The 14,052-nt window shown below is 39.7% G+C and overlaps 1 protein-coding gene across 2 annotated transcripts in view; it reads right to left on the bottom strand.

Moving 5' to 3' along the window:
- Positions 1-7,395: 7,395 nt before the first annotated feature.
- The window catches only part of LOC123020428 (zinc finger protein 521-like), a 60,579-nt gene continuing 53,922 nt past the window's right edge, over positions 7,396-14,052 (bottom strand). For both annotated transcript variants that reach the window (XR_006414093.1, XM_044424160.1), the window contains one exon: positions 7,396-8,249. Coding sequence is in view for 1 of the 2 variants with exons in the window: in XM_044424160.1 (XP_044280095.1) it covers positions 8,220-8,249 (30 nt within the window). In the remaining variant the exon portion in view is untranslated. The remainder of the gene's footprint in view (positions 8,250-14,052) is intronic.

Here is a 14,052-nt window from a genome sequence, read left to right on the forward strand (position 1 = left end):
GAGAGAGAGAGAGAGAGAGAGAGAGAGAGAGAGAGAGAGAGAGAGAGCGCGAGCAGTGAAAACGATATATGGACAAAAACCTCACAGAATTATGTTTTGTCCAAAATAACCCACACGTTTAAATTCTTTATGGACACTCTTTTTGAAGTGACAAGTGATTTTGAGCTCTCCTCTGGAGACCTGGCGAGTATGCTTTGAGCAAGGCGGAGCGCGTAGTCTTTTGTGACAAAGCAGCCCCTTGCATTCCTGAGTGCTCCCTTCTTTTAGTAATCCCAATCAGCTATTTGCAGACACTGAAAGCAAGCTGGATTACTATGCTTTTCTTGGGACACAGCTGTATATTCTCAAGGCCATTGCCCATCAGGGAGGAGTGTGAGGAGGGTAGGTTGGATTGATCTTTTGGACATATGAATAGAAGCATTTCTTAACTGCATTTTCATCTGGACAGCGCCAGGAATGGGAGCAGGAATGATAGTAGCTCAAAGTGTCATGAACTATTTGAGGGTGATGCAAGCCTTTGAACACAGTCAAGATGAAAGTCATCAATATATGTGTGACACTAAAGACAAGAGGCAATGTTGCTCATAGAAATGCTAGGCAAAAGGTTCAAGTGGCAAATCTCCCAAAGGGAATGAGGAAACAAATTACTTAGCAATGGACACACGTGCGGCACAAAGACAATAAATTGCATGTTGGGTTACCCAAAAAATGAGATTTAGAGAAAACAAATGCCATAGCAGACAGGCCAAAAAGGTTTAGCTCTTTAACGTCTCAGTATCCTGGGATTTTCAAATACATCTTGCTAAGGAAATAAAATGTTTGTCAGTAAACAAAATCTTAGAAAAATAGAAAACGGACTCAAATCTGCAATATAAATCTGACTATTTGACAATCAAGGTTGAATACGAGGCTATGAAATCAGCATGCCAAAAGCGTGATGAAAATGAGCAATGCTTCTCTCAGAATCTAGCTGGCTTTGTTTAACTATATCTCTTAAAAGCATTTTTAGAACCCAATGAAATATTCTAAAAGGTCATTTAGTGGTTGGAACAATTTGGACTGACTTCTTTACCATGTACAGCAGGGTTGTGTATCATAATTAAAATTAATTGTAAAAGCAATATCAATACTATGCAATAAAAAGAAAGCCGTATTTATAAAATAATGCAGGGAAAAATCAGAGCAGACTAACTATGTACCAATAGGCAAAAGAAGTTCCAAGTGGGCGATGTTCTTTGAATTTTCTGCCCATACCCCAAAACTTCCATCTCTATTTTGATATCTATTATAGCAATTATTTATTATTTTATTATTTATTCTGATAATATGATCTAGTGATGTGCTCCCCATAGAGCTGAGTGGTTGTGTGCAAAGCACACTTACATGCTGATTTCCTGCAGCTTGTGACTTACAAAGCATGACAAGTTCTCACTCATGTTTCAAAGCTCACTCACTCTTTTCAGAGCTATTTGTTATTGTCTCCACCACCACAAGTTTAAAAAAGGAAAGTTAATTAAATATGGAACAAGACTGAACAACATCTTTTAAACCATCATGTCATTAGAACTGGATTCCTCTGAGAGCTGCTTAAAAGGGGTTTGAGAACAATGACTGTTCAATCAGATATTTATGGGCATAGTTATGTAAACACACTCTTTATTGTCTATGTATATTTAATATAATTATCAGTTTTGTACTCAGACTCTCTGGAGACCCAACAAATCACAGTGTCGCTTTGAAAATGTCAGCAGAAAAGACAATTATTATGCTTGCAAATATTCATAAATTATATTTAAAAGTCCTGTAAAAATGTATCCTATGAACAGAGTTCTTTGCAGTAACTGAATAATTACTGTGTTTCTTTGATTAAAATTTATACTGAGGAATTCACTAGAAAAACTTCAGAGATGTAGGAGATCGCTGATCATAGCAAATGAGATCATAAGCATTCTGGACAAATGAAGTGTCGCTCTGAAAAAAAAAGCACCTTGACTTGATTTGTGTGTGTGTGTGTGTGTGTGTGCGCGCGCGCTTGCACGTGCGCCTGGTTGACAAAAAAAAGATGAAATCTTCCTGGCTTCCTAGAGGAAACATGTAGACAAGCATTTGGTCTCAATTTCTTTACTAACTTTTAATTGTTTAATGACTGCCTGAAGGCAATGAAAATTTACTTAATGGAGGCTGCAATGCTATGTAAGCTTACTTAGGAGTAACTTGTACTGAATGCTGTAAGACTTAGCTATATTCTTTGTAAAAGTTTTAGTAAGTCTTCTGAATAAAGAAGCCTTGGATTTTGTTGGAAATATTTGAATTTGTTCATTAGTTTACCGCTCTATCTATCTATCTATCTATCTATCTATCTATCTATCTATCTATCTAAGCTAAGGCATATATACACTGTCCATCTACTGGCGTCTTGGGACTATCCATATTCTTATATCAGCTATAGCCTTCCAAATATTCTTTATTTACACTGCAACCTTACCTGGGAACAAGTCTGGTTAAACTCAGTAGGTCTTACCTTGGATTACAAATCCAATTTGCACTGCACGGTTGCACTGCAATCCTAGGCTTGTGTTTAGTAAAATAGCAGTCTTATGTATCTGTTGGAATTTCTAAAGCCTGAGAACTCAACAGAACATCTGTATGCTAGAACCTTTGTGATCTGATATTCACTTCTGAAGTTTTCTCTTATGTGAAAATGCAATCACTCCAATTTCATGTGATCTTATGCAAATTTCAAACTGCAGTTCAACAGAATCTGTACCATTTGGATAAATAATATTGTGCCCGTGCTTGATTTTGCCTGCTTTTCTTCCATTATATGGGCATCTGAGTGAAAAGAACATTACAAAAAGAATGTTCCATTTGCTAGTCATGTGTGATGGCCCCTTGAACATAATTGAGCAGTAGTGTATGAATGAAAGCATTGGAGTGGAAGCAATGCTATCTTCCTGCCTATGTGGCCAAGGACTTTCCATGGAGTCTTTTGCATTATTTGTGACGCCCAGTCCTCTCTCCACTCACTGTGGCAACTAATATTCTGTGTTCATACCAAGTAATGTCTAATTGTCACCAATTATGAATCATTTACTTTTAGGTGTCTTGCCTGTCAAAATATTAACATTTCTAAAGCTTTCCCTTTGCGGGCTGTGAAAATCTGTTGTGACATCTAAATAAGGAGAGATTCAATCAAGGCGTGAATTAATTGTTAATTTTGTTATAAACAGAAAGCTGGGCGATACGTTATTATATAAGGAACAGCTCTTTCTCCCTTTCTGGAGGACATTTCAACGAGCAAGAGCAAAAGCACAGAGGTATGCAGTGCATCCCTGATACTCTGGTGATATAATGTAGTTCAGGTTCTAGCACCTTCAGGAGGATGTTTGTGTTCAGCAGTCCCTGCTGATCCACAAAGTAGACAAAGAACAATCTGGGCAGCCCAGACTCTGACTGATTAGCCTGAATGTTTAGGCTGAATGTCCCTTGCAAGGGAAGGTATCTGGCTCCTTCCACAATTTGCTTTTTATGCTACTGCATCCCACAGTACAGGGAGCTACTGTCTTGACTGGTCCTGGAATCTGTTAAGAAAAAATGTGGGTTTTATTCTGCCTCTGTAAAATAGCATCAAAAATTGTGCATGTTTCATGATCCTGCACAGAAAAAAATATGGAACTGGGGTTTAAAGGGACACCACTTTTGGTTGGGCCCCTGTTCCATTACTGGCTTCAGTCCTGCTCACTGCAAGCCTCTTTGACATATTATCTGTGAAGGGAAAAAGATTGCCAAGTTTTTTGCTGCAGCCAGTATGGAAGATGAAACTGATACAACAGAAGATGATGAGAACCTGATACACGGGGAGAACATGGTTAAAGGACTTCCAGTGACCACATTAGGCTACAATCTGGATTAGCCAAATCCAGTTTTGCTACCATTCTGTAGAAGGATGACTGAATGCAACCTTCACAATTGAAATAGTCTTAAATGGAATAAACAGCTCAGGATATATTAGGGAGTAGGGACAGACTTGGGTAGGATCCTAACTCTTGCTATTTTTAGGAGAATGAATCCAGGAAGAGGCTCAAATTAATTTTCCTATTTGTGCATCCACTTTTACCATCTGGATCCAATCCTTGTTATGCAGTAATGCTGTACCTCACCTCATTTGGTCTTGTTTGGCTAGTTCTCAGATGTGCTGTTACAGACTTAGGCTGGCTGAGAAGTCAGAAAGGAAGGTTGTCAGGATGGTATTTGTTGCCAAATAGGTTAGCTAAGATGTTTCCAATTATGTCCAATGAATGTTGGAAATGTAAACATAAACCGGGTACTTTTTATCATATGTGGTGGACCTGTGATAAGACAAAAAAGTATTGGATTAAAATACACAAATGGCTTGATGAAATGTTACAATAATCCCTAACTTTTAAACCTGAAGTTTTCTTATTAGGCATTATACCTGATGATCTTAACAAACAAGCAATGTATTTGACTCTACATGTAACTATGGTGGTGAGGATTGCATTTGCCTAACACTGGAAGAATGAAGAGCCATCTACTGACGAACTGATTCTAACAAAGATCTTGGACTGTGCAGAAATGGACAGATTGACTTTGTCTCTGAAGGAGAAAGAAGATACAGACTTCTGTCAAACTTGGGATTTTTTTTATCATTGGCTTGTGAAACGGGACTATGCATAGATTTAAATATATTTATAGTTTAACATAAAAAGAAAAAATGTGGGGGGCTGACCCAGCAGGTCCGATGTTCTCGATGATTGATGTTTTTAGTTTCTTTTTTGTTAGGTTTATTAAGAATAAAACTTATTAAAAAAAAAAAGGAAAAGGAAAGGAAAGGAAGGTTATCAGACTGGATCTATGGTGTAAGTATTGTTTTGTTTTATCTTTTGAGAGCTGGGGGCATTTATAGGACATTTCTGTGCTTTGCCACTGTTTTACAGTCTTGGTGGTTCTTTGGTTACTTCCAGAACTGTTGCTTGTACTTTTGGGAGTACCTGCCATGGATGTGGAATATGAGCGGCTTTCCCATAATTTCTTCTGCAGAGGCCTGAAAGCCTTTGTGTGACAGCTAATCCACTTGGAGAAACAAGTGATGATTGCAACTGTAAGTTGAAGGTGGTGGCATCAACCTACGCAGCCTTCAATCATGAGCTATTTCTTTCTTACAAGCTAATCTTATCCTGCCTTCATGCCAAATAATAGGCATTCCCATTCAGTAAAGCAGTGGCCTGCTCTGACATGCTGCACGTCCATCTACCATTGCTCTACTCCCCCTGGTTGCTGGCACGGTTATGCTCTCTTTTCATTAGGGTGGGTCATTTAAGCTTTGGGTGAGTGACCCACTGGGGAAGATTGTAAAACAAAGCACACCGAATATCTGATTTTTTTCCCCTGCTCAGCAAGCTGATACCCTTATCTTGTTCAGTTGGCTAAATGTTCTGATAAGATTCCATGGAAAATTCCATTCTCACTCAAAACTGTGAATGTTTTATAATCTGCTTAAATGGCTTTTTAGGGTATCAACCAAGAAACCAAGAACTAATGTGAAATGTAAAGGGAAGGCAGGTATTTATACCAGCAACTTGCTGTTCTAACTAGGAGCTGAATGTGACCAAAAGATTTCTAATCCCTACTCTTGAATTGCAGAACTGAACGATGTACAAAGCTACTATCGCACTTGCTGTTGCTGTTTACTGTGCTACAGTATTTACATAACTAGAAATTCAACAAGCTTGTGTGTTTTGCAAGCTGTCATGACATAAGAAGTAATATGCTATGTTTTGCTTGCTAACATATTTTTGACATATTTTAGCTTTTGATTATAAGATTGCATCTTTCCCAGCTACCATCTGTCTCAACTCAGTGGCACAAACACAGTAGGGTGTAATATTTCTAACATACTTGAACTCAACAAAAAACATGCTATTTGCAGTTTTAACCAATATGTCACACTTTCACACATGAAGGCTGAAATAAATGCCTGCACTTTTTTTTAAAAAAAGGTATTTGCCATGAAGAGGGAACACTTCACCAGATCCAGTTTGGCAGAGATGAGTAATGTATTAATGGATATGGAACTGGAATGGTGACTTATAAATAGAACCTGGCATGACATTTGCAGGGGATGTCTAGTTGCCTGTGTTTATTCTTTTGTCAGCAGAAATAAGATTTTCTTATAAAAATATGGGATGATTTCCCCCCTGTACTTGGCAACATATGCACAGAATTCTGAAGGCTGGAGAAAGAAACATGACACATTCTTTCCTTGAAATCTCTGGCAAGCAAGCTTTTTTTTAAAAAACTTTGTTTCCAGCCATCCATCTGTAGAGATTCAGATTGTGATGCTCAGCAAACTGGAAATCACACTTAAAATCTACCCTGACAGCAAAAGGAAAGCAACTCCAGACCTTTGTGGCATTACATTGTGCAGCTTAACCACTGCATAAGGCGTTTCAAAGTACCCAACAACTCCAACAAATGTGGAAAATGGATTTGGGATTAACTTCCATACAAGCACATCTGAGGACAAAAAGCAAAAGAGGCCTCCATGGTGTAGTCTTGCTTTACTTGTACATGGGACAAACAGGTTAATTCCATTCTCAGCAACACTTTTTTGCTGGCTTTGAACAATCTCCCACAGGAAATGAGAAGCTGGAGTGCTCACTGAAGCGCTCTCTTTGGCCATGTCCTCTACTGCCATCTCTGTCAGCAGTGAGGACGAGGGACTGGAGGGCAGCGGAGTCCGTGTCAGTGCTGTGGCTGGAAATTTAACAGGGTTGCCACCTCTAGTTGAGAGGATGGGGGAAGAAATCAGACACTGCTCTCCTCCCTAAGATAATTCATTTAAGCACATGTTGTCCTCCCAGTGTTTGAGGCTGGAATTAAAAAGATCAGAAAATACTGAGCCCAAAAATAAAAGTGGGGGGAGGCAAAATGAAGGCTGCAATTCTAAGGCCCATTACTGGGTAGTATGTCCCACTGAACTCAAGAGAATTTACTTCTCCTGAATGATGTAGAACACTGTAAAATAAAGCGCCCAGACAACTGGGCATGGTTTAAAACGGAGCAGATGGCAGCCATAGACTTTAGGAGACTGGTATATACAACCTTTGCATTCGGGCATCTACAATAATCCTGGTATTTCTCCGAGTTCTGTTAATATTAGCAAGTAAAATAAATATACATTTAAACACTGGACATTTAACACAGTAAGAAATGGCAACTGGATTGTATGGACTAATAATTGTTCATTCCTAGGCACAGAAGTGTATGGTAGAAATGTCTGAGGTAGTAGGGAAACAATCTATTTGCATGTCACAATTCATTTGCACAGGGGGAGAAGATACACTTTTATCTGGGACAAAAGCCACGACCACATTTTATGTAATGGTAAACTGAATTTATTTCCTCTTGGAAAACCATTCCAGTAATCTCCAGGTTCAGACCGCAGAGTAAACATTAATAACAGTAACATACAGGTTAGTTCAACTGATTCAAAAATTTGGCCATGTGACATTATTAAGGAAAAGTCTTGAACACTCAAAAGCTTCAAATGGTATCCAGGGAAAAAAGTTTCTTTGACAATCTACATAACAACTATTGCATATATGATAATGCTATCTGTCATATCGCAAGGCTTACAAATATATATACAGGCCATATTCAGCTGGGGGATTCCGCTTGGAGAGTCTCCATATTTTGTTTTATTTTTTGCAAGATTCTTCAGCGATAAAAATATTCTTGAATTCATCTGTTTGTATACCAAAAGACAGAGATTGTAGACATAAGCTTGAAAGAAAGGAAGGCCAAATAGGGTTATAATGTATCACTGCTACTTTCTTCTTCTTTTTCTTCTCTTTCTTGAATTAACATTTTCTTAACCATTGCTTTCCTTTACTTGTCATTATCATCATTATCCTTTTAATCCTGCTTGAATAGGGCCCAAGTCCACTTGTCTTTATAAGACCATTTTAGTATCAGACAACATAATACATGTGCAACACTTTATATACAGGAAGTCTCTCCGGTGCTCAAAGTTCAAACACATGAACATCCAACAGTTTTGATAATACAAGTTTTATGGTACAATACAATGTTTCTGAATAATATACATTAACAATGAAAGTCTCGTGCAAAGAGTAAAATGTGTTCCCTTTTTTTTGTCCTGCAAAGAATCCTCTCCTGAAGAATTGAGCCTTGCACTAACTGCTATGTTGAGTCATTGTATGATTCTGTAAGAAAAAAGAAAGAAAGGGATATGCATTTATTGTACAGTAAAAGAAATAAAGTACACTAGCAGGACTACAATAAAACCATACAAGAGGAATAATATTATGCCACTATGCTAAGTGGCCTAAGCCACTGCATGCAAACTAAAAATAACATTTTACTTGTGTGTGCACTGCAGTCATTTCTATAATCCTCAATAGCACTTTTCTACCTAAAGGCACCCAAGGCCTAAGTCCCAGATAGTGTTTGGCTAAATATCCATTCACAGATGTACTAAATGTGGATTGTAATGCAAAATACAGAATTTCTTAAACTGTGGATTAGAAACCGTTAGAATCACATCATGCAACACCCTGCCGGTTGCAGGGACTAGATCATTCTCTACCCCATTTATAGGAATGATCACGGATTCATTTGAAAAAGTCCACTGGTGATGGCTTCCAACATATCAATCCTTCCCGCTGATGTCTTCATAGATACGTTTTCAGGAGAACTCCCATGGGGGATCACTAGTACATGAAAACTGCATGTAAGAAGATGAGGAAGGTCTAAGACAGAATGTGGTGTCCCAGTCTTCTTCTCCCCAGTAGCATGTGTCTTCTTTGAATTTCTAAAAGCACCCACGGCTGCACTCACAAGAAGGTTTAGGAGGAAGTAACTTCCCGAAGTGCAAGTTCCCGATGAGCAAACATGCTTAGAATTGAGCCACACGGCCGCATGCTAGGCACTGTAGAATATCTGAAAATCAACAAGGGTCCTGCTTATAGGGTTACAGTCTAAAATGTACAAGACAGCTAAAAAACAACCACTCTTCTATGTGGTAGCAATGCCTTATACCTCATTCCATTTCAGAATACTGTAAAGCAATGCTGGATATTAAGGTCTCAAAGTAATGGTTATTATGGTGAAGGAATTACACTTAAATCTGATTCAGTGCAACTCTCTCAGGTAACCATGTTGCATTTGCACGGAACAATAAACTACCATGAAGAAGACAGTGTGCTTCTACGGTAAGTAGGTCCTTCCAGAGAACCTGCCAAAGAAATTGTGGCTTACAGCTCTGGCTTGCCTGAGGAGAGATCCCTGGTTCACGTGTCACAACATATCAGGGCACAGGGAACATGTGACCTAACAGATTTGTTGGACAGGACCTTCCAACATCTCTCTTCACTGGTTAATGCTTAGGGTGGTCATGCATCTTCTTGTACAGAGGACAGAAACTGCCAGAGGACTGCCCTTTGTTTTATAGGCATCCTGTATTTAAAAGGCCTTCCAATCCACGTCCATATAAAAACCAATGAGAAGAAAGAGCTGGGTCTTCAAATTCTCTGTCAATACTATCTGGACAGCAGGATGAGCAGAGTGCACAGCCTTCTACACTATGGTGAGATGTAGTATTTTTCTATTTAAATTATAAGAGCAATAATTTCCTGATTTGCTCCTATACATATAAATTAGTATTTGCATATTTTATGCAAACCCTATTTTTTATGAAGCATGTCCTCTTTTCTCCTTTTTTCTGCAGTTCCCAAGTAACCACTGTAGTGCCTAGCTAGGCCTGATGGGCAACTCCAACAACATCTGGATGGACATACATTCCCCATCCCTGCAATAAACAAACCATGTATGGATAGCTGTAGTATATTTAGCCACTCTTACTGAAAGGAAAAGCCACATGGACTTGGTCAAGCAGCATGTATTAGCATACCACTTTGTTCACAAGAATTCAATACTCTTTAATTCTGTTTTATTGTTACAGGTGAACCACTACTGTGTCTATTACCATAATGTCCTACTGTGTGATCAAGGCAGAACTCTGGAATGCCCACATTTCCATGTGCTTAATATGGGTTTAAATGTCAGTTTCAAAAGCATGACTATTTCTCTTGTCCTGCCTATAACACAGTTAGTTCCACCTTACTCAAGCAGAGAAGCCATCATGTTCTCAAAGAGAAGGAAAAATCTGATCTTGGCTTGGATCTAGAATTCTCATCCTGCCAGAGGAAGAATGCCACTGGTACAACAAGACTTCTGCATCTTTTCATCCCTCTCCAAGTCCTCACGTGTTCTCCAGGTTGGACATTCTGTAGGAGGTGGTGGTGGAGGTGGTGGAAGGGTAGGGTGGAAGAGCAGCAATATCCTTCTCTCCAGTAGAATGACAACTGTCACTTCCTCTGGTTTGTAAAGCTACATTTTTATGCTCAAGCAATGCCTAGATAAAATGTCAGCTTTTGTGGGGTGCAAAATCCAGTAAAAACCTGAAACCTGACCCTCCCTTAGGTCAATTTCCCCCCACAGTTGCTATTTCAGTGCAGTGTTAGAGATTCTTTCTTCTTCATTCCATGTTCCAGCCAACCTGGGATCACATATGAAACTCAATCAGAAAATAGTACCAGTCCGCCAGTAAGATTTATGTCTTGGCAGTGTCACTGACAATAAACAAATTTGTTTTGTGGCCCTCACTTGGAACGGGGTGGGATGATGGAATGTGTCTTTCTCGTCTAGACAACTGGGCCATCGCCTCATGTTTGCTGTGGTACCAGTGCAATTGCCCACCAGCACTGATGGGAAGCTCTTTGGCCTTATGCAAAGCTAGTCACACACAACTACTCATGATGACGACTTGCAGCAGAATGTAGTCAGGGTTGCAGCTCTGGATGTGGGTGCCATCCTTTAGCACCACGTAACTTCTAACGAGTGAGAATTTAGTTCTAGTCAACTACACATAACTGGATTAGTGTGCCAGCCTGGTTGCTTCAGCAACAGAAAATGAAGAGAAGAGAAAAAGTTGCACTGGAACCAATCGATTTAAGGCTCAGTGCATTTTGATTCGAAAGACTCTGCCTCAGCCAAAGACCACCTGAGCTGGTATGAGCGGAGGAACAGTTTACACTGTCAAACATCTATCAGATTCTTTTTACTTGAAATGCATCGGTGCATAAACTGCTCTACTGTCTGAAGGACATGTGGCCTGCTCCTTCAAATCCATTGCCAACACTTCAGTAGGGGATGCACACACTTTTCTGAAAGTCTGCATCTGCTATCTAGAGCCTGCACACACAGGGCTCCTCTTGCTGCCTACAGCAGATAGACTGCTGCACACAATGAGGCTCTTTTTTTCTACCACAGCCAATGATAGGAGAGCAAAGAGAGTGGCAATGTTCGATTGTAGCCTACATGTTAAAAAAAAAATTAAAAACTATGTCACATGGTCAGTTTAGGGTTTAGAAAAGCCACAAAGAAGTATGTGAGGCATTTGAAATTAACTTTGCATGTGTGCTTAGGGCTCAAAACACAACGGTTTTTAAATTTAAACAAATCATGAAGGCACTAAAGTGGGAGTTACCATCCACTCAGGCTTGCTTTGGTATCCCACAGCCAACATGGTCTGCTGCACAGTAAGATTCTCCAGAGGAAATGGAGAGAACATGCTTAAGAAAAACCATAAACAAGAAGATGGGTCCAAAGAAATATAAATAAAATTAAGCTCACAGAACAGGGCCTTCCTGGGCCCTTCTTGTCACTAAGCTTTCCTTCTAGTTGAGAAATTATGTAGAATGGTGTGGACTGGGCAACCAGGGTGGTGGCTGTGGCAGGCAGGAAGAATCATCAAATTTGGGAGGGCTGCCTCAAGCGAGAGCAAATGCCTTTCTGCTCATGGAAGGCACTGCTGAAACCAAGACACAGGCTGGGTTTGCAAGTAAGAGCCAGTGAACAACCGGGTTGCTTGTTATATTGTAACAGCTGGGTTCAGACAACCAAACAAATATTTGTCGATAACCAACAGTGGTTGCTTGTCATGTCATGTGAACCCAGTCATAGTCAATTCACAAGACATGGGTCTGTGGACTTAAGCTTCCCTGGTTCTATACAGTTGAGACAACATGCATGTGGAGACTACATTTTTAGAGCATCAATAGGCTAGAGAGAAATATCTGGCTAGGGAGAAAGGTAGTTTGAGCACATTGCAGTTATAACATTTATGAGACAAAAAAGGTGAAAAATGGGAGGAAAGAGATAAAGAAAGGGTATAAAAGAATCTTTAATCCCGCAGAGAGCCACACTATATTTGGGGGTGGGGGGGGGAGAGTTGTCTGTAATGGACCCCATGTCTAAGTGACTGAAAATTGCAACCATTAATCCCAGTTATGAACTGCTAGAGGTTTTGTCTTAAGGGTTGATGTTAGGTTGCGCGTGTGTGCGTGTGTTTATCAAGAATGTTGTGTTTAAAAATGTAGGACAAAATTTTCTTTTATTACCAACACAGCAGATCTCAACTGAGATATTCTCTTCTTTCCATGTGCTCAGGACTCCCACTTCCCTGACAATGGGAGTTGATGCAAGTGGGGAAATCAGGAGATGGAGCTCCTGCGGGCACGAACATGGGAGTTTCCAGTGCACAGGGAGAACCAATATTAATGTTAGGAGCTTCTGTGTAATGCTGATGAAGGAATTTGCCCTTTACAGGACAAACGATATATTTGAGGCAGATGTTTTTAATGTTGCTTTTCTGGAAAACATGCAATACAAAATAACTCCCCTGTGTTTGTTCATTCTGTCTCTTTGTTTCTCTTCTCCTACCTGCCGAACCACATCTGGACAGGGTGCAACAGCTTCTCATGGGTTACTTAACCCATGATAACCCAGGTTGGATATGCAACCCCTGCGTGGGGGTTGTCATGTCATGAGCAACTGCTGCATTTGGGTTATGCGACCCTTGTGTAACCCCAAAATGGACCATGGCTAACTAGCATACCATCTGGAAGTCCAGACATTCCCCATCCTTGCTGGAGCTTTTATCACTTTGAGGAGGAAAGTAAGATTAGACTTACTATACTTTACCAAATTTGAAATTGATGGTGTGGGTTTTGTCACTGATACACACACAGGCTTTGGTTTCAGATTGGCAAACTGTATGCAGAGGTGCAATAGCAAATGCCACCACACAGGTACCATCAGAAGAAACTACGCTCCACAGAACGGCATCACATCAGAAGTGCCAAAGACCCCAAAATGGTGAACTTTGCAAGGATACTTGCCCAGTAAAATTAATGGGACTTACTATTTACATAATCATATAGTCAGCCCTTTGGGTTTCAGCAAAGGATATTTCCTTATTAAATTTATGATCTGTAGTCACAGCTTGCTGCTTTCAGGAAGGGTCTCTGCCCATTTCCACGAACAAAGCAGCCTTGGGAAATGGTGTATGTTTTTCTCACTGAGTTCCACAGAGTTAAAATCATGTCCAGCTTTTACTGCAACAGTGGCTAAAGGAAATTTCCTCGCGAAGAGACAGGGTTGTTTTTTGCAGCAGCTGTTCGACGGCTCCCCTGCCCCCCTTTACCTGAACTAAATGCTTAAAGAAAACAAGCTTTAAGGGAAAATACAGCTAGATAGAGAGTGCTACAAAAAAGCTCTCAAGAAAAAAAGTTGCCACTAATTCACTACCCCATTAGAATCCCTAATGTGAAGTACAGTTGCATTCAATTTAAATGAGACATTTCGAAGCTGAATGAAATGAATGCAATTGTTGCTCAAAAGCAGATTACAAATAAAGAAATATAAAGATTAAATGGGGATGTTATTGTTCAACAGATGGTAACAGTATCATAACAGCATGCCTTTTCTCTCCTTAATTCAAGAAAGCAAACACCAGTAATCAATCATCACTGATTAACTAATTATGGTATACTAACATTTTAAAATTTATGGAAAATATGCTTTTTAAAAAACTAAGCTCTGTTTCAGCTTTCTCTCTCTTTCCATAAACAGGCTGCATTCCAATACAGTGTCAGATTGTAAAAC

This window comes from Varanus komodoensis, unplaced genomic scaffold, assembly GCF_004798865.1.
Source record: "Varanus komodoensis strain SLA01 unplaced genomic scaffold, ASM479886v1 scaffold14_1, whole genome shotgun sequence".
Classification (NCBI taxonomy): domain Eukaryota; kingdom Metazoa; phylum Chordata; class Lepidosauria; order Squamata; family Varanidae; genus Varanus; species Varanus komodoensis.